We start from the raw sequence: 18,506 nt of genomic DNA, 5'->3' as shown, positions 1-18,506 counted from the left end.
CATCCTAGAAAGGAACTCTGGAATGCCAAGGACAGTTCTGGAAGTAACATGTTTAGGTCAAGCTCATGGCCTGAGAAAAGGCTCCCCAGAGGCTCGTGGCATGAGGAACCCCTGGAAATCAGCTTAGCCACACAGCACAGGGCAACAATGGCCCTCTCATGCAAGTGCAGTTTACCCCACTGGGGCGATGCTGAGGCCAGGTGGAGCGAAGGCAATGCCTTCAAGGGCCTGGGATCTCTCCAAGCAGCCCACCGTGGCTGTCAGATGCCTGGATCCAGGTCCAGACCAGTACCGAGCCACTGCTCAATGGCAGAACAAGTATTATGAATGTAATTTTCACGTTGGTGTTTTTGTTCCCCATATCATTGATCGACAGAAAGGAAAGTCAGTGTCAAGTGAATGCTGCCACACGTGGTGTGGATAGAGTGAGACTCACAAATGCCTGCTGGGAAAGATTTAGCGCCACAGAAGCTAGTCTTCTGATCTAAATAACTGTGAAGAGGCTCTATGTTAATGACAGATAATAATCTTCACCCTGCATTCTACAAACACGTCCCCCTTAACTTTATCCTCCGTGTCCCCACCACAAGCATCTCCTGATAGGGGATTGTGGCCATCTCACCACCTGTCCCCCCCAAACACCAGGAGGCACACATGAGCAGGTGGAGCACTGGGAACCAACCTTGTAGAGACGGTCCTTCTTGCAGAGCTCCACACTCTGGGTCCACCGGTTGTTGCCCTTGTATAGATAAGCTGCAATGCGCCTGAACTCAATCAGCTGGTGCTTCTCCAACCTCTGTGCCAGGGCGATGTTGTCAAAGTTGTCATAGGCATCGATAGATGCCCTCAAACCCTAGGAAGACCCGGCCGTTCCGTGGGTGAGGGACACAGTGGAGTGGACAACCAGGAATTACTCATTGCCGGTTGCTGCCACCATGGTCTCAGCAAGGCCTCTCCCAACCCACCTCTGGCACCCTGTGGGGCCTACAACCCCTCCTGTGCCAGGTCAGCCCTTGGAGAATAGGGCTGGGGTGAGGAGGGGCTCTGCAGTCCCTGGGTGCCCAACACTGGCTGCAGGGGACCCTGTGGCAAAGGGAAGCCACTGCCCTCCAAGAGGGCTCCTTTCCCCACACCCACCTGGTAATCCTCCTCTTCCGTCAGTAGGTGGTTGAGGGCTTCATTCACACTCTTGTTGTTGTGGCTCTGGACTGACCGTAGGTAAGGCTTCACTAGAGGCAACTGGCCTGCCTGACAAGTCAAGAGAATGGTTAGGGCACTCAGGCAAGTCATCAGGGCACTGAGTTGGGGTCCCTGTGACACACTGATGAGCCAGCCACATCTCCTTCTGGACACCCACAACTGAAATGCCCTACACATATGAGCACGTGAAGGACTGCCTGGGTTACTGAGTAAATACGTTTCATCTGTGGATATTTTGGCTGAAATACAAAGCTATATCTGAAACCTGAAGCAGTTTGATACATTTAATCTTTGTATTTTCTAGGGATCAATTTTTAAAAAACTACTTATTAAGGAACAGGGCGCCTGGGTGGCTCAATGGATTAAGTGTCTGCCTTTGGCTCAGGTCATGATCCTGGGGTCCTGGGCTAGAGCCCCACATTGGGTTCTCTGCTCAGCAGAGCGTCTGCTTCTCTCTCTCTCTCTGCTGCTCCTCCTGTTTGTGTTCTCTTGCTCTCTCTAATAAATGAAATCTTTTAAAAAAATGAGTAAAATCTTTATTTTAAAGATTTTATTCATTTATTTGACAGGAAGAGATCACAAGTAGGCAGAGAGGCAGGCAGAGTGAGAGAAGGGGAAGCAGGTTCACCGCTGGGCAGAGAGCCTGATGTGGGACTCGATCTAGGACCCTGGGATCATGACCTGAGGCTTTAACCTACTGAGCCACTCAGGTGCCCCCCAAAATGCATAAAATCTTTTAACAAAAATAAAAATAAACTATTTACTAAGGAACTACCATTCAGATGACCTAGATGACCTTGGCCGTACACAGCCTTCTCTGGCTCTGGGATGCTGGTCACTCACCTTTGAAAAGAAGCCAACAGTCCGAGTGTGGTCTAGCCGGGGTGTCAGCACTTGCAACAGGTCATTGATGAGCAGAGGTTTGTAATCCAAATAGAACTGCAAGGCTTTATAGTAGAGCTCCACATTGGCAACCTGTGGGTCGAGACAGAGCCACAGTGGAGACAGGATTGGCCCCTGTCAATCCCCAGGCTGCCACCCACATGTCTCAGATGCAGCACACTCCACCGTAACTCCTTCCAGTTTGTGGCCACATGCACTTTATCAGTGAGGGTTGTTGTGACTGCTCCCTTTAAGACCAAATGCTCCCTCTCCCTCCCAACATGCCTCCTTTCCCACCTCTGACATTTTTCTCCTCAGCACTTGCCCCTCAATGATCTAAGAGGCAGACCTTTGTTTCCTGCCTCACCCTACTATCTGTTTGTTGCAGGGTTGATGCTCAGCTCATATATGTTGAGTGAATGAATGAGGGGTAACAGGCCAGGATAAACCCAAACACTAAAACATGGTTTTATCCAAGAAAGATTCCCCCAAGCCTCCCCGCAAAGCTCAGCCTGAGCTGTAAGCAAATTTGTAATGCATAGTATTATGTGTCACTGCTCTCAGACAAGACACCATGGTGTTCATACTGGGAACCCTGTTATGCAGAGGATTGAGTTGCTTCAGGGTGACCCTGTGCCCCTAGGAAAGCCACCCTCCCAAGCCTGCTGACAGTGGGGCCTGGTGCTCAGAGGACAGCAAGGTGCTTCCTGCCTCCAAAAGGATGTATGCCAGGTCTGTGGTGATCAGCATGTCCAAGGGAACATGCAGAGGTCCAAGGGTACACACAAAGTGTAGAAACATCAGTCAAGCTGGGCAGAGGGGGTGGGCACCATGGGAGCTTTCTAGCAACACTAGGTCCAGGTGAGCCAGCAACAATGTGGGCCCAGTGACATGTGCAGACCACATGGAAGAGGACTATCTACAGCCCCGCTCATTTCTGGTATGCTCGATGGTTACTGACTTTATCCTCCTCTCCACCCCCTGACTTGGATGTGCCCCTCTCAGAGCAGAGCACTCACTGTCACCACAGATTCTGACCTAGACTGGCCCCGGGGTCCCTGGTGCTGCCCCTGTCAGTGATCCACTTGCATTAGAGCCCTGGAACCTGCTAATTTTCTAGCCAGGCTCTTTTACTCAATGGTATCTGGATCCAATCAAAGGTCTCCAGCCAGACTAGATGTCTAACAAGCAGAAAGGGAGTGGGGATTTAAGGTGGGGTGGAAGGGGAAGGGCACACTGTCCCTGCCTTCTGAACAAGTCATTGCAGCCTTCACTAAAGCATAGCCAGAGTGCTCCACATCCCTCTGCTTAAACAGCAGAAAGCAAAGCACAACTGGCCATGCTCCATTCCCCCACTACAGTGTCTGAGAAGCTGGACAAGACCTGGCGCAGCCACTCTGGGTGGGTGTTGTTTTGGGCTGAGACACCAGTTCGGTGACATGTGGCACTCTGAAGCATCCACTGCTCCCATCTAGGACACTGGCATCTGTGTGGCACCCTCTTCTGGAGCCATGCACCGGAGGGGAGCACCAACAAGGTCATACCCATTTGTGCAGTTAATAAGGACAGCCCCCGCTGCCCCTGGACTAGGGACAGGGCATTATTCCTGTTTTGAAGAAGAAAATCAGGCTCAAAGATTCTGTCATGAGCTCAAGGGTGACCAGTGAGGGTGCTCTGGTCCTGACACTTACTGTGCTACCTGTGAGAAGCACCTACTGTGAGCCAGGCACTTGTTGCTGATCACCTGGCATGCAGGAAACATGTCCATTTTATGGATGGGGTCAGTGAGTTCACAGGGATGACACTAGCTCAAAGTGACAGAGATGGCAAATGGCTGAGATGCAACCAGGTCTGTGTCACCCCTGCCTGGCCCTCCACCACTCAGTCCTATGGTCAAGTGATTCTGAAACTCTCCTGTTATGTGCCCACAATGTCCTCCCTGCCAGGCCACCACACCAGTTGGTGTCCTCTACCCCCCTCTCTCCTCCAAACTCGAATTGACAAGTCTCTCACGTGGCAGAGAGGCACAGTCATCAATGCATTGCACCAAGAACAGAACTCAGCTGTCAGTTGTGTAAACACTGTTCTGCCACAAGATATGGTCTTGTCAGGGCACCTGAGTGGCTCAGTGCTTGCACCCAGACCTGACACCTTCCTACAGTATTTGGCAGCTGGTGGAACAGTGTAGCACCCTGGTTTAGCCCAACTAGACTACTGGAGGGTGGAGGCTCCAAGGAAGAGCAGGGACCCAGAGGCCAGCAGATCCGGGCTCATGACTCCACCTCCACAGGTGCGCCTGCTGCTCTGGGGCTAGCAGTTTTAGGGGAGAAACATGCAGAAAAAATATGCCAGGCGATAGAAAATATGAAACAATACAATAGGAAATGGTATAGATGGGGTGTGGAAGTGGGTCCCAATCTGACAGAGAAGAAGGAAGAGCAAACACCAGGGTTTGGCTGTTCAGGACCCTGTGTGGGAGTGAGGTTGGGAGAGTGGTCCTAGATCCTGCCCTGCCTGTAGCTTAGCCTGTAGCTTAGCTTTGGGGCCTAGGCCAGTCACTACCCTTCCTAAGCCATCTGTTCCCTCTGTGTTTATGGAATCACCACCACCTGCACAGAGGGCAGTGAGACTCACAAGATGAAGGCAAATACCAATACACCGTAGGGAGCACACGTTGGCCTTCATTCTGCCCGCCCCTAGGACAGGCTAGCCAGAAGCAGACAGGAGCTGGTGCTCAGGCACCCTCTTACCCCCTCTTACCTTGGCAATGACATCCTTGAACTGTCCTTCCCTCCAGGCGTCAGTAGGGTGATTGATCATGGTAAGGACGGCATTGTCGTACTCTTCGTATTTGTCATAGAGGAACACCAGCTCTGCCCAGAGGTGCGCCTGCTCTGCAGCTCTCAGCACCTGTGGGGACAGCCATGGCCAAGGGCTGGGCTTGTGCCACACATGCAAATAGCAGCTAGAACCTCAAAGAGGGAGAGATTACCTTTGGGATGTTGACTCTGGACCAGAAGAGCTCCAGGTGCTCTGGCATCTTCTGAGGCTTGAATTTGGAGTAGAGGATGGCCAGCTCTGTGAACATGCCCATGTGGGCCCGCTCCAGGCCCAGGGCCGCCTCCAGCAGAGAGATCAGTTCCTCAAAGTAGCCCCGATCCTGACAGACCAACAAACAGGCTTGATGTAGGGGTAAACACGGCTGGGGTGGCCAGCCCTGCTCCCTCTCAGTTACTCACTCTGGTTCCAGCCTGCCTGACATGCCCGAACTGAGTCTGACTGGTTGCCGTCACATTATTGCCTGAAAACCTCAGGGTTCACCCTCAGAGGACAATTTCACACCCTCCTCACTCCCTGTCTGCCATTAGAAGCAAATGCCTGTGTTGACCCTGCCAGCATGTGTTACCTACTGAGGCTGCTGGGCCAGTAACTGTCCCTCTCTCTTTGGGCATCAGCTTCTCCCTCCACAGCTTGCCTTTAGCAAACATCCTGCTTATCCTCCCATCCTGAAATGCTCTTTCTTGACTCCATGGCCTCTACATAGCCATCCTATTTTTCTACTCTTTGCAGCAAACCCCCTCAGCAGCACCCTGCCTGGCTGACTGTCTCTACCCGCTGGGCACAGACACCTTGTTTTCTGGACTTTCTTCTTACTCTACCCCAACCCACATTGGAGAGCTGTAGGCTCACTTCCTGCTATTCTTTATCTGCTCCCCTCAACACCACACGACCTCACTCAAGTGGTCTGTCTTTATGCCCCATCTGTATGTCAACCAATGACTCCTATTTCATTTCTCTAGCTGAGTTTCTTCTCTGAGCTCCAGGCCCTGTTTTCCCTCTGCCTCTCCTGACACCTCTATGTGAACATCCAACTGGCAGCTCAAACTTGGTATGTCCAAAATTTAATCCCCATCCTTCCCTTCCACCAGTCTCTGCCTTTAGTCTTCCCCATGTCCACTGGTGAAAACTCTAGCTCTAATTGTTCAGGCCCAAAATAAATGGAATCATCCTTGACTTTTTTCTCTCACCCACACACAATCCACTTGCATACTGACTCAGCTGCACACTCAAAACCCCTCAAACCTGACTGCCTGATCACTTCTTACCTTAGATCACTCGCCCCAGGGCTCTCCTGGTTGCCACCTGTTGGCCTGTTCCTAGAAGAGGCTGTTCTCAGCATGCAAGCCAGAATGGCCCCTTACCTTCAGGTCCCATGTCCTGCTGTGAGTCCTTCATGATGGCCTGTGTTCCCTCACATTCCTTCCGGGGCCGTTCCCCAATTCTTTGGCATGTTTCGCCTCTGGACCTGCCCTGTCTGCTGACCCTTCCTTCAAACATCCCCATGACCAGGCCCCTCAGTTTCTCCAGGTCTCTGTTCAGGGTCCCCCTCTCAATTAGTGTGACCTTGATGGTCCCTTCATGAAGTTTCACCCAGGCACTCCTGTCCCCAAACAGGCTCCAAAGCCCCTGTAACTCATCACTTCTAAACGTGATGTTTGTTGCCTGTCTGTCAGCCTCACTGAATATAAATTAAACTGAATGAGGGTTTTTCTGTTTTGTTTACTGATAGCATTATCTAGAATAACACCCAGCGTACAGCAGGTACTCCAACACTTGATGAACAAATGAAATACTGTCAGCCACCAGACTGCTTTACTACTTTCCCTGTTTACTTTACAGTTTTATTTCTTGAACTTCTGTGGAATAGGAAAGCATATATCACTGAGAAGTCATCCAGCCTAGCTTGACATTTTAGACTCCAGTGGCCCTCACTTTCAGAAGTTCACAGGCCCTTGAACCCTGCGACTCACTAAGTCCCCCCATAGCCCTTACTTCCTCTCAGTGACGGGGGGCTGGGGATTGAATTCTATGGGAAGAGTAACACTGCTGAGCAAAATCCGATTTGCAGTCTGCCTTGCAGATCCCACACTTTCACACACGCAGTTCCAGGACTCCCACAGACAGAAGTCCAGGCCCTGAACACACTGATGTCTATCAAACACTTGACAGCAAGTGACCTCGTGGCGCAATGGTAGCGCGTCTGACTCCAAACACTTGACAGCAGAGAGGAACTATGACACCAACACAGACAGCTCCCACTCTTCAAAGGCCCCCTGGGGTTCCCTACCCCAGACTAGTGCATATCCTCTGTCTCTATGGTACCTGATAATCACACCCTCTGTGGGCCACACACTCTGGGGTATGGGCTGTGTCTTGGCTATGACTGGTCCAGTGTTCCCAAAAAGTTACCTAAGGGTTATTCACACATGTAAGCCACTGGCTAGGCTTCTGAAGGCCCAAGGACACAAGAAGAGGGGGGAGTACTCTTAAAAACACAAATGCCAGCCAGCAGTGAGGTCCAGGATATCTAACAACCAATCTGATTTGTGGATGGGTTGTCTAGTACATGGAAAGACTTTCCCATAGAGATAGTGCTTCATATGCCTACCTGTGGAAGTGACGCATACTGAGGGGATAAGGGTCCCTTTATGTGGAGTGCTTAGGGGTCACTTGTCATCTCCACTGCCAGCAGAGATCATCTCTGGCCAAAGACTAGTTACCTGGTAAAATCGTATCAGCTCCTCCAGCTCATCTGCGTGAATGACAATGTGAAGACCACACAGCTGTGCAAGGCGGAACTCCTGCCCATCCACGCAGGCAAAGCACACCTATGGGAGGGAAGGCCAGACAGTGTGAGTGTCCCCCAGACAGGGCACAGTGCCACAAGCCAGGGATGCAACTGTAAATGCAGAAATACCAGCAAACAGGGTTTTTAAAGTTAGATTCTGAACAAGTAAATAATTGGAAGGTGAGCTGTGTGAGACTGGGAGAAAAAATAATGACATTTTTAATGTGCAGGCCATGGGGGTATTTGAGACCGTGGAGAGAAAAGGGATCATGCATTACTTCTAAGCCCCGAGGCATGATGATTTCTTTAGGTGACACAAAAGCAATGCTGGAATTGCAGGTTCAGGGTTTGAAAATGGTTTAACGAAGTTCAAGAATAATGGTAAAGGGAGCATGGATCATCTGAGTGCTGTTTATGTGGGAGGAGCTTACTTTAATAAATACTTTTTAAACTGAGCATTTGTTTTAGGCACTCTGTGGTATGTACACTTAATGATAACAAATTCTAGGAAGTAAAAGAAGCCTCCTGAGCTTCTGCTCAAAAAGACTCATAAGGGGCCTCTGAGTTGCTCTTTTTTCCCTTCCTTCCCTTCATCCCTCCCTCCCTTTGATTTTATTTATTTATTTATTTATTTATTGAGAGAGAGAGACACACACACACACACACACAGAGAAAGAGAAAAACACACGAGCAGAGGAAGGGGCAGAGGAGAAACAGATTCCCCGCTCAGCAGGAGCCCCACTTGGGGCTCAATCCCAGGACTCTGAGATCATGACCTGAGCCAAAGTCAGATGCCACCCAGGCATCCCTAAGTTGCTCTTCTTTTAATGGCTGAAGATGGACCTCATACCCACAGGCAAAGCTGGCTTCTCTTGAAGTTTCCCTACCTCCCCATCTTCTATATATACATGCATGTGTTTTCCTGATAGACAAGGCAGAAAACCCAAATAAACAAAAATAACCCCACAACCCAGAGATAACTGGTCACTACTTCAGGACACAATTGTTACCTGCTGTTTTTCTTGTGAAATCTCTCTCTCCCATACTCACACCCAGGATAGAATTACCCTGGACATGCTACTTATTTTTCTCATGGAATACTTGAAACCTCCCTTCCCAAACCCTGCCTATTCATTTTGATGGAGTTGCAATATGTACACTATTTAACCCTGCCCTTGATTTTATACATTTATGTTGGTTTTAATCTTTTATCAAACAGTACTTCAGAGATTCACTGAAGCCAAATGTTCTGCACCTCTCTTTACAATATTTTCTCTACTTGCAGATAATTCCGTTATTATCAGAGAGCTATAAGACGTGCCCTTCCAGGGGCACCTGGGTAGCTCAGTGGGTTAAAGCCTCTGCCTTCGGCTCAGGTCATGATCTCAGGGTCCTGGGATTGAGCCCCACCTCGGGTTCTCTGCTCAGCAGGGAGCCTGCTTCCTCCTCTCTCTCTCTGCCTGCCTCTCTGCCTACTTGTGATCTCTGTCAAATAAATAAATAAAATCTTTAAAAAAAAAAAAAAAGACGTGCCCTTCCAATTTACTACAAAAGACTAAAGTGTCAAATTACACTGATAATACCACTAATAAGGTGGTTTTTAAAAATATCTTAAATTAGGACAGTACTTCTCATGCTGATTAATTCCATGCTATTAAGATAGCTTCTGGCAACTGACTGGTCCAACACAGAACTCTCCAGGGCCTTTGCTTCAACCACAAATGCTAGCTTATAAGGTTCTCTGAGCGTTCCCAGAAGACTCAGAACCCTGCCTAGACAAGGCAGGCATCCAGATGCATCCCATGTGACACAAGGGTGTGGAGGGAGGAAGGACAAGGAGGAAAGGATTGAGAGACCAGTGGTCACCTGGAGACTTTCTATGCTTACCTCCTTCCATGTCCGTGTGCTGTTGGCCTTGCGGCTGCTGTCCACCGCTGCCTGATACTCCCCAAGGTGTACGAGGGTGGAAGCCAGGCGGGCAAAGTTAGAAACACTGCTGTACAGCAGCTTGGCGGCCTCATACATTCCCTCCTCGTAACAGCGGTCTCCAACCTATGAACAACCGGACAGCTTTGCTGAGACCTTCTTAAATGGGAAGGTTCCTCAGAGATGGTCTAAAGTTCGTAAGTGGAAGGGGTGTTTCTGTTTTCAAAGAAGGTGAGTATCTTTCTGATCACAAAGCAGCCTGGGCCACCACAGAACTACTGAAGGATGAAGTGTACCCCTCAGGCCCTGGACCCACTCTCCATCGCCTGTTCTTATGTCTGCTGTCTGTCATCTCCCAGATTGCTCCCCAGTGGGCCTGGCCTCAGAGGTGTGCTCCTTGCTGCTTCCAGGCCGGTCCCTTCCTCCCCACTCACAACTACCTACCAGAGGACAGCCTGCAGACCACATGCCAGCCCTGGTTCTTGCTGCCATCCACAGATCTCCCTCATTTCCTGAGGGCTTTAGCTCTGAGGACCTGGTGTCTCTCATGACAACAGCCAGTCACTGTCAGCTGCCAACCCTGGGAAACCTGGCATAAGAACCTACTCTCTGCCTGCTGCCTCCCCTCCTTTCCAGCTCACGGACCTCCAGGCACCCCAACTCCTGCCCACCATCCCCATCTGTGCCCAGCTAACTCTCCTCCTGGCTTGCTGGTGTTGGCAAGCCATGGGGCTCTACACTCACTCTCTTGGTTGTACTTGGCTGTACTCACTCGGCCAAATCCCAGTCCTACCCAGAGATGTTCTCTGCCAACTCTACACCCAAGACTGCAGAGCTAAATTCAGATAGCTGAAACCCAAAGTGCCACCTGGGCTCTCTTGAACTTCATGATGGTGACCCTAGAAGAACTCGCAACACTAGCAACCCTACTCCCTCATCCCAGGTACTTGTTCCTTGTCCATCATTCATTTCCTGTCTTCTCTCCTCAAATCTCCAGCAGCTCAAGCTGAGTGCCTGGCTTCCCAAAACCTGAGGAGACAGACACAACCAGAAGAGTCCTTCCATAAGCACTGGGACTGAGTCTGCCCCCTTGCTGCATCTGTGGCCTCACTTAGCCTCACTTAGCCTCCCCTGCTCCATGTCAGCAGCCCAGCAAGCCTAGCAGTGATTTTGTTCTCTGTACTAAATCACTCCTACGTGGTTAAGGACTCAGAGATAAGGATTGGGCAGTACTATTCCCTTTCCTTTCACTTGCCTGTATTTACCAAGTCTTGTTTTAATCAGTGACCATAACTTTTAAAATTGCCTTTATAATCAGAAAACTAATAGAGGTGTTAGAAAATGAAGCCTTGTCTAAAATCTCCCTCTGAATTCATAACAGAATTCTCCTGATGAGCTTTCAAGCCCTTTCAAAACTCCAATCAATTTCCAACAGTTAACTGGATCTTACTTTGAAATAAAGAATCCAAAGTCCACTTTTGTGTTATTTACTTCAGTAAAATGTGTATATTCTTTCAGGTGGGGTTAGAATATAGTCCATTATCTTTCATCTCCATCAATTTTTCTAGGGGTTAAACATTTTGGTGTTATTCCTACTTTAAAAAATATTCTTCCCATTATGTTATCTGGTAATTCCTGATATATGGAAAAGCTATTGATTTCCAACATACCTATTCTATGGCCAGTTACTCAGTTCACTTTACTCTTCAGTGATAACAGCCAGAACACTGGCACATGGTCCTGACACCTTTTTTCTAGAAGATTCACTCTGGTATACACAGCCAGGGGCCTTAATTTCCATACCAGTGACACTAACACAGGACTTAAGTCACGGTGTGGCTTGCTTCTCAGTGTCAAAGATCTGCACCACTCTAGGGAGTGATCCCTGAACCTACCTGGAGCAGTCTGTGGTTCCCAGGGCATGGCCTACCTGCTGGATGTGAGCATTGTTGGGTCCATTAATACAATCTTCTAGCTCAGACAGACGGCCGGTTTTAGCCAGGGCGAAAATAAGTTCAGTCTCTATATAGGTTTCACGGCCCTTTTTCCTGGCCATCTGTAGAAATTTAACTAGATCCTCCCAATTGTCTGAAACAGAAAACAAAAATAGGTTAATCCAGAGCTGCTAAGTTTAAACAGGAGGTGCAGCTCCTCCCATTTTGTCCCTAGTTAAGATGTTTAATCTCCCACTCTACTTCAGTGAGGGCTTGGACTTCAGGTAAAGTCTAGAAGGACTTGTTTGGCTGCTACGCAGAGCCATATCCTAGGTGGGAGAGATGGAAAGGGCAGAACCACATGGAGGCTGATCCCAGGGATGGAAAGTTCCATGTCACCAAGTAAAGACCTCACCAGGAGACAGGATGATTATTGTAACCCCAGGAAAAGGGAGTACCACAGTTAACTGGAAAGGCCAGAAGAAGCTCTGTGTCTAAGTTTCTGACCTTAAAATTATCATGATAGTGTTATCCATTGTGCTTAATCTATCTTGTCAACCAAAGAGCTAGTGTCTAGTTAACAGTCAGCTGAAGAGTTAGTGTCATTAACAGAATAAGAGTAATAGATTCTTTTGGAAAACTTTCACTTAGCCGTGTCCCCAGTATCTCTGGATGAGTAACACATGCAGATGCCTGGAAAGCCACACCCTTCTCCAGCCAGGCTTCACACCAGTGAGAAGCAGAGCCCTGGGGAGAGGAGGTTAGCTTACTGCTCCTGCTGGCTGCCTGAACGACCTCGAGGTAAGAGGAAGGGTCATCAGCTCTAATGTAGGAGTCGATGGCTTCTTTCACCAAGTCTTTCTGGAGCTGGGCGCGGGCCAGCTGACTCCACACAGCAGGCTCATTGCATCTCTCTGCAAACTCGTATGCTCGGTCTAGGTTTCCAATGTGCTCGATCAGGACCTAGGGGTTACAAGAGGGCTCTCATTCTCCACAACACCAAGTCAGCTCCAAGGAGCAGACAGATTTTTGTTCGGTTCTACATTTTGCCTAAAGTTGCATGACCATTTCAATTCAGTCCAAAGCAACTGGACATTAAGAATTTCTCAGATGATGAATGGAGGAAAAGGATGAGATCTATGCCACACAGGTGGAAGATGCCAAGTGAAGAAGAGACACTCCCAACACAGGGCATAAGGAAATGAGAGACAGTCAAGCTTAGCTTTTTGGGCCAGGAGAATGACATGGGAGTTGCCTGGCATAGAGGGTGTAAAAAGGAGCTACTGTGGGGAATAAGATAGCTCAGCAGACAGAAAGCAGGCTTCAAGGAGTCTGAAGGGCTCAGGTGCAGCAGCTGCCCCTAATACAGTTTGATCTCAGAGCAAGGCCCTAGACTAGGTATGAAGCAAAAAGAGGAGATGTGGGATTTCACAGGCAGGTACAGAAAAATGATAAAAATGGTAAGAGAAAGAGGCAAGGACATAAAGAATCTAGAAAGACAGCAGTTAAAGTGATCTGTCCCATGGTTTATTTTATTTCATCTTAACTGTTTATTATATTTATGGTTTTCATTATAAAGTAATATAAACACATTATGTAAAAATTGGGAAACATTTTTTTATACTTAACCCTAAAATTTCTTACTTTCATTTATAATTTTTTTTATTGTGTTATGTCCCATGGTTTATAATTTTTGGAAATAAAACCAGAAAAAGTCAACAGGCTGGTAGGAAAGGGAGGAGGGCTAAGGGAAGGGCTCTTGGTGGGGCTGAAGGTAGGCAGGAGGGCTGCTGGGACTGCTCTGGGGAATTGAGGCAGCAGACGGTGAAGGGCTGAAATAGTCGACATGTGTGAGGGTCTCTGAGAATCAGACACCTCAGTCACATGACCTTGATTCAGGCACCCAAGTCTAGAGGAATAACCAGCAAGTGAGGGTGACTGCCACACAGCAGGAGCACCAGCAGAGTAGGAGGCAACAGCCTAGAAAGATGGGTTACTGATGAATAGAAAAGAGCACAAGGATCAGAGAGACACACTGAACAACCAGAGGGTGTGACACCCTTGGTGATGATGAGGACACAGTGTGGCAGAGGTCCCTAGGTCTACCATGAAAGCACTCAGAAGCTCACCTGGATTGCTGAGGCGTTCACATCAAACTTGCGGAAGATGGCAAAGGCCTCCTCATACAGTGCACTGCTGATGGCGATATTTGCAATGTCTGGGGCATCATAGTTGTCCAGGCGGCTGATGTATTCCATGACCCGTGTGCGGTCCGCCTTGATGGCAGTCAGGATCAGCAGATTCTGGAGATTCCTTAGGAGAGGTGATGGTCAGCACAGTGTCACAGGAATGAAAGCTATACATAACACTCTTCAGCAGGTTGACCAGCCCAAGGTCCCCGATTTAAAGATATTTAAAACACACACACATATGACTGATGAATAGATACAACAGAGTATTTATGAAGTATATATGGTCCAAAGTCTTGAGAAAGCAACAAGTAGGAGAAATCAGCAAACCACCAATCCCTGGAGGGCTGCTACAGCTTCTCCAGGAGCTGCCTTCACTCCCAATTCACAGGTATCTATTTTCCTGAACTGTACTTCTATTAGCTCTTTGTGGTTCTTTATAGCTCGACCATATAAATTGTGTAACTAGGGGTGCCTGGGTGACTCAGTCAGTTGAGCATCTGTTTTTGGATCCTGGGATCGAGCCCAATACTGGGCTCCTTGCTCAGTGGGGAGTCTGCTTCTCCCTCTCCTGCTCCCCCTTCTTCTGCTCTCTGTCAAAAAATAGTCTTTGAAAAAACTATATCTAGGGGTACCTGGGTGGCTCAGTGGGTTAAGCCCCTGCCTTTGGCTCAGGTCATGATCTCAGGGTCCTAAGATCGAGCCCCACATTGGGCTCTCTGCTGAGCAGGGAGCCTGTTTCCCCATCTTTCTCTGCCTGCCTCTCTGCCTACTTGTGATCTCTGTCTGTCGAATAAATAAATAAATAATCTTTAAAAAACTATATCTAAGCAATATAGATAGTTTTGCATGTTTCTGAACTTTCCTTTAATCATACCAGATACATCTTACAAAATTTGTTTTCTTTTGTCTCATTTAAAGATCGGGGGGGGGGGGAATCGATTTAATGTACCATATTAAGAATTTAAAAAAGAAAACAACATGATCATACTGTTGATTCAGAAAAAGCATCTGACAAAATCCAACACCCATTAATGTTAAAGACTCTGAGCAAACTAGAAATAGAAAGCAACTTCTTCAATCTGATGAAGGCTATCTACAAAATATCCACAGGTCTCAATGGTGAGAGACTGAATGCTTCCCCTCAGGATCAGGAACAAGATAATGTCTTCTTTCCCCACTTTTATTCAACATTCTACTGGAGGCTCTAGTCAAGGCAGTTAGGCAAGAAAAATAAATAAAAAGCATCTAGATTAGAAAGGAAAAAAGAAAACTGTTACTATTTGCAGGCAAAATGACTGACAGAAAGTTCCAAGGAATCTTTGAAAAAAAATCCTAGGATAAATAAGTAAACTTAGCAAGATATCAAGATACAAGGTTAACCATTGTGATAGTTCTGTATACTAGCAATGTACACTTAAAACAAACAAAAAAAAACCCCTTCTACCTATTTACAATAGCTCCCAAAACATGAAATATTTAGGTATAAACCTAGTAAGACATGTGCATGATCTATATGATGAAAAATATAAAAAGCTCGTGAGAAAAATTAAAGATCTAAATAAATGGAGAGACATATTGTATACTCAACACAGTAGATACCAACTGTCCCCAAACTGGTCTACAGATATCAAGCAATTCCAATCAAAATTCCAGAAGGTTTCCCGGTTGATAGACAAAGCTGATTCTAAATCTTGAACAAGAATAGAGTTGGAGGAATCACACTACCTGGCCAAGTGATTCTGGCAAAGATGCAAAAGGAATCCAATGCAGAATGGATCCAACAAATAACACTGGAATGACTATACAACCACATGCCAAAAAATGAACCTAAACTTCACATGTTGTTGGACACTGGACCACATATCTAAATGTAAAATGTAAAACTGCAAGACTCTTAGAAGGAATTCAGTGAGAATCTTTGACCTGGGATTAGGCACAGAGTTCTTATCACCAAAACACAATCCACAAGAGAGATGTTTGACTTGGAGTTGACCCAAATGAAAACTTTTGATAAGCAAATGATACCACTAGGAGAATAAAAAGACAAACTCCACACTGGGAAAAAAAATATTTGCAAATCCCATATAAAACAAAAGACTTGTGGGGTACCTAGGTGGCTCAGTTGGTGAAGCAACTGCCTTCAGCTCAGGTCATGATCCTGGAGTCCCGCATTGGGCTCTCTACTCCACAGGGAGTCTGCTATTCCCTCTGACCCTCCCCCTTCTCATGCTCTCTCTCTCTCTCTCTCAAATACATAAATAACATCTTAAAAAAAAAAAAAGCCACAAAGACTTATATCCAGAATGTATAAAGAACTCTCAAAACTCAACAGTGAAAAACCAAATAAGCCAATTTAAAAAAAGGGCAAAAGATTTGAGAGACTCTTCACCCAAGAGGATATACGAAGGGCAAGTGAGCACAGGAAAAGTTGTTTAACATCTAGCCATTAGGGAAGTACAAATTAAAACTACAATGATGGGACACTATATGCTTATTAGAACGGCTAAAATAAAAAATACCAATAATACCAAGTGCTGGTGAAGATGTAGAGAAACTGGAATTCTCACACATTGTTGGTGGGAATGCAAAATGGTACAGTCATTTCAGAAAACAACAGGTTGGCAGCTTCTTATACAGTTAAACATACATATACCATATGGCTCAGCAACTGCTAGGTGTGTTCAAACAAAAATATGGACACAAACACTTACAGCAGCTGTATTCACAGAACCCCAAACTGAAAGCAATCCAACTGTCCTTCAATGAGCAAGTGGATAAACAAACCGTTGTACATTCACAACACAGAACACTATACAGCAATAGAAGAGAATTATTGATGCACCCAGCTTAGATGGATCTCAAAGGAATTACACTGTGTGAAAGAGGCCAAGCCTCAAAAGACTGCATACTATGTGATTCCCCTTACATGACATTATTGAAAAGGCACAACTGGATTGATGGTGATGAATCAGAGATGGGTGACTGTCAGGGGTACAGGGAATGTAACTGTAAAGGGTAGCTCACACGAGGGAGTTTCATAGTTAGGGAACTGTTCTATACGCAGACTGTGGTGGTTATGTACATGAATCTAGGTATGTGTTGAAATTCCTAGTTTTGTACGTCCCCCACAAAAGACCAATTTAACTGTAAAATTAAAAAGAAGGGGAAACAAGTATTAAAAAATTAGGTCTAAGATTCACCCATGTTGTTGTGTAGCATTCCTTCCCACCGTGACATGGTACTCTGCTGGATGACTGTACCACAGCCCTTTTACAGATGGGTATCTACATTGCTCTCAGATCTTTACTATTGGAAATAGTGCCGCTTTGTGCATTCTTGCACGTGTCTCCTGATACACGTGAGACGAGTTTCTTCAAGATTCAGAAACAGAACTTCCCAATGACCCTGCAATTGCACTACTGGTTATTTACCCCAAAGACACAGATGTAGTGAAAAGAAGGGACATCTGTACCCCAATGTTTATAGCAGCAATGGCCACGATTGCCAAACTGTGGAAAGAACCAAGATGCCCTTCAATGGACGAATGGATAAGGAAGATGTGGTCCATATACACTATGGAGTATTATGCCTCCATCAGAAAGGATGAATACCCAACTTTTGTAGCAACATGGACGGGACTGGAGGAGATTATGCTGAGTGAAATAAGTCAAGCAGAGAGAGTTAATTATCATATGGTTTCACTTATTTGTGGAGCATAACAAATAGCATGGTGGACATGGGGAGTTAGGAGAAGGGAGTTGGGGGAAATTGGAAGAGGAGGTGAACCATGAGAGACTATGGACTCTGAAAAGCAGTCTGAGGGTTTTGAAGGGGCGGGGGGGTGGGAGGTTGGGGGAACCAAGTGGTGGGTATTAGAGAGGGCACGGATTGCATGGAGCACTGGGTGTGGTGCAAAAACAATGAATACTGTTACGCTGAAAAAAAAAAAAAAAAAAAGAGTGGAAACACTTTCTAACAGGCACTGCTTCCCAAAAGGAACACACACTCCCAACAGGGCACGTAAGAGGCCCAGCTGCTCTACACTCATCAAGGCTGATTAGGAGAGCTAGATGGCCTTGACTCTGCAGGAGGAAAGGGATGGTACACAATGGCCAGACTGTGTTTCCTTGATGGTGGATGAGGCTGCACGCTTGCCTTAGACTTGCAGCTGTCTCTCCTCTTGCTGAAGGACTGCTAAAGTGCTTTGCTGAGTTTCCTATCAGGTTATTTGAGTTCTTCTTTCATTATATGTTCTCCATGCTAGCTTTTTGTTGGTTATCTATGTTGCAAACATCTGTTTGTAGCTTCTCATCTTTTCCTCACCTTTTCTCATCTTATTATGATAAAGTTCTTAAGTTTAACATAGTCCTATTTACTAGTTTTTCAAATGGTTATATATTTTTGCAACTGGCTTATGTATTTATTAGACCACAAATATATTTTATTTTATTTTTTTAAAAAGATTTTTATTTATTTATTTGACAGAGAGATTACAAGTAGGCAGAGCAGCAGGCAGAGAGAGAGGGGGAAGCAGGGCTTGATCCCAGGACCCTGAGATCATGACCTGAGCTGAAGGCAGAGGCTTAACCCACTGAGCCACCCAGGTGCCCCTATATTTTTCTTTTAAACATAAACTCTAAAAACATGATAGTTTTGACTTTATATTTAAATCTTCACATTGTGTGTCATAGAGATCCAATTTTAATTTTTACCCATATAATCATTTGTCCCAACATCATTTTA

General features: G+C 46.6%; 1 protein-coding gene across 2 annotated transcripts in view; it reads right to left on the bottom strand.

Moving 5' to 3' along the window:
- The window catches only part of CLTCL1 (clathrin heavy chain like 1), a 95,273-nt gene that overhangs the window by 7,280 nt on the left and 69,487 nt on the right, over positions 1 to 18,506 (bottom strand). For both annotated transcript variants that reach the window (XM_059139890.1, XM_059139891.1), the window contains exons 20-29: positions 13,701 to 13,884; positions 12,342 to 12,534; positions 11,568 to 11,725; positions 9,599 to 9,763; positions 7,644 to 7,751; positions 5,075 to 5,242; positions 4,843 to 4,992; positions 2,044 to 2,175; positions 1,138 to 1,248; positions 683 to 853 (exon numbers count right to left, since the gene is read on the bottom strand). In XM_059139890.1, the coding sequence (XP_058995873.1) occupies positions 683 to 853; positions 1,138 to 1,248; positions 2,044 to 2,175; positions 4,843 to 4,992; positions 5,075 to 5,242; positions 7,644 to 7,751; positions 9,599 to 9,763; positions 11,568 to 11,725; positions 12,342 to 12,534; positions 13,701 to 13,884 (1,540 nt within the window). The remainder of the gene's footprint in view (positions 1 to 682; positions 854 to 1,137; positions 1,249 to 2,043; positions 2,176 to 4,842; positions 4,993 to 5,074; positions 5,243 to 7,643; positions 7,752 to 9,598; positions 9,764 to 11,567; positions 11,726 to 12,341; positions 12,535 to 13,700; positions 13,885 to 18,506) is intronic.

Source organism: Mustela lutreola, chromosome 11 (genome assembly GCF_030435805.1).
Source record: "Mustela lutreola isolate mMusLut2 chromosome 11, mMusLut2.pri, whole genome shotgun sequence".
Classification (NCBI taxonomy): domain Eukaryota; kingdom Metazoa; phylum Chordata; class Mammalia; order Carnivora; family Mustelidae; genus Mustela; species Mustela lutreola.
Note: the sequence above shows the minus strand (reverse complement) of the source record. Positions and strands in the feature narration are given on the sequence as shown.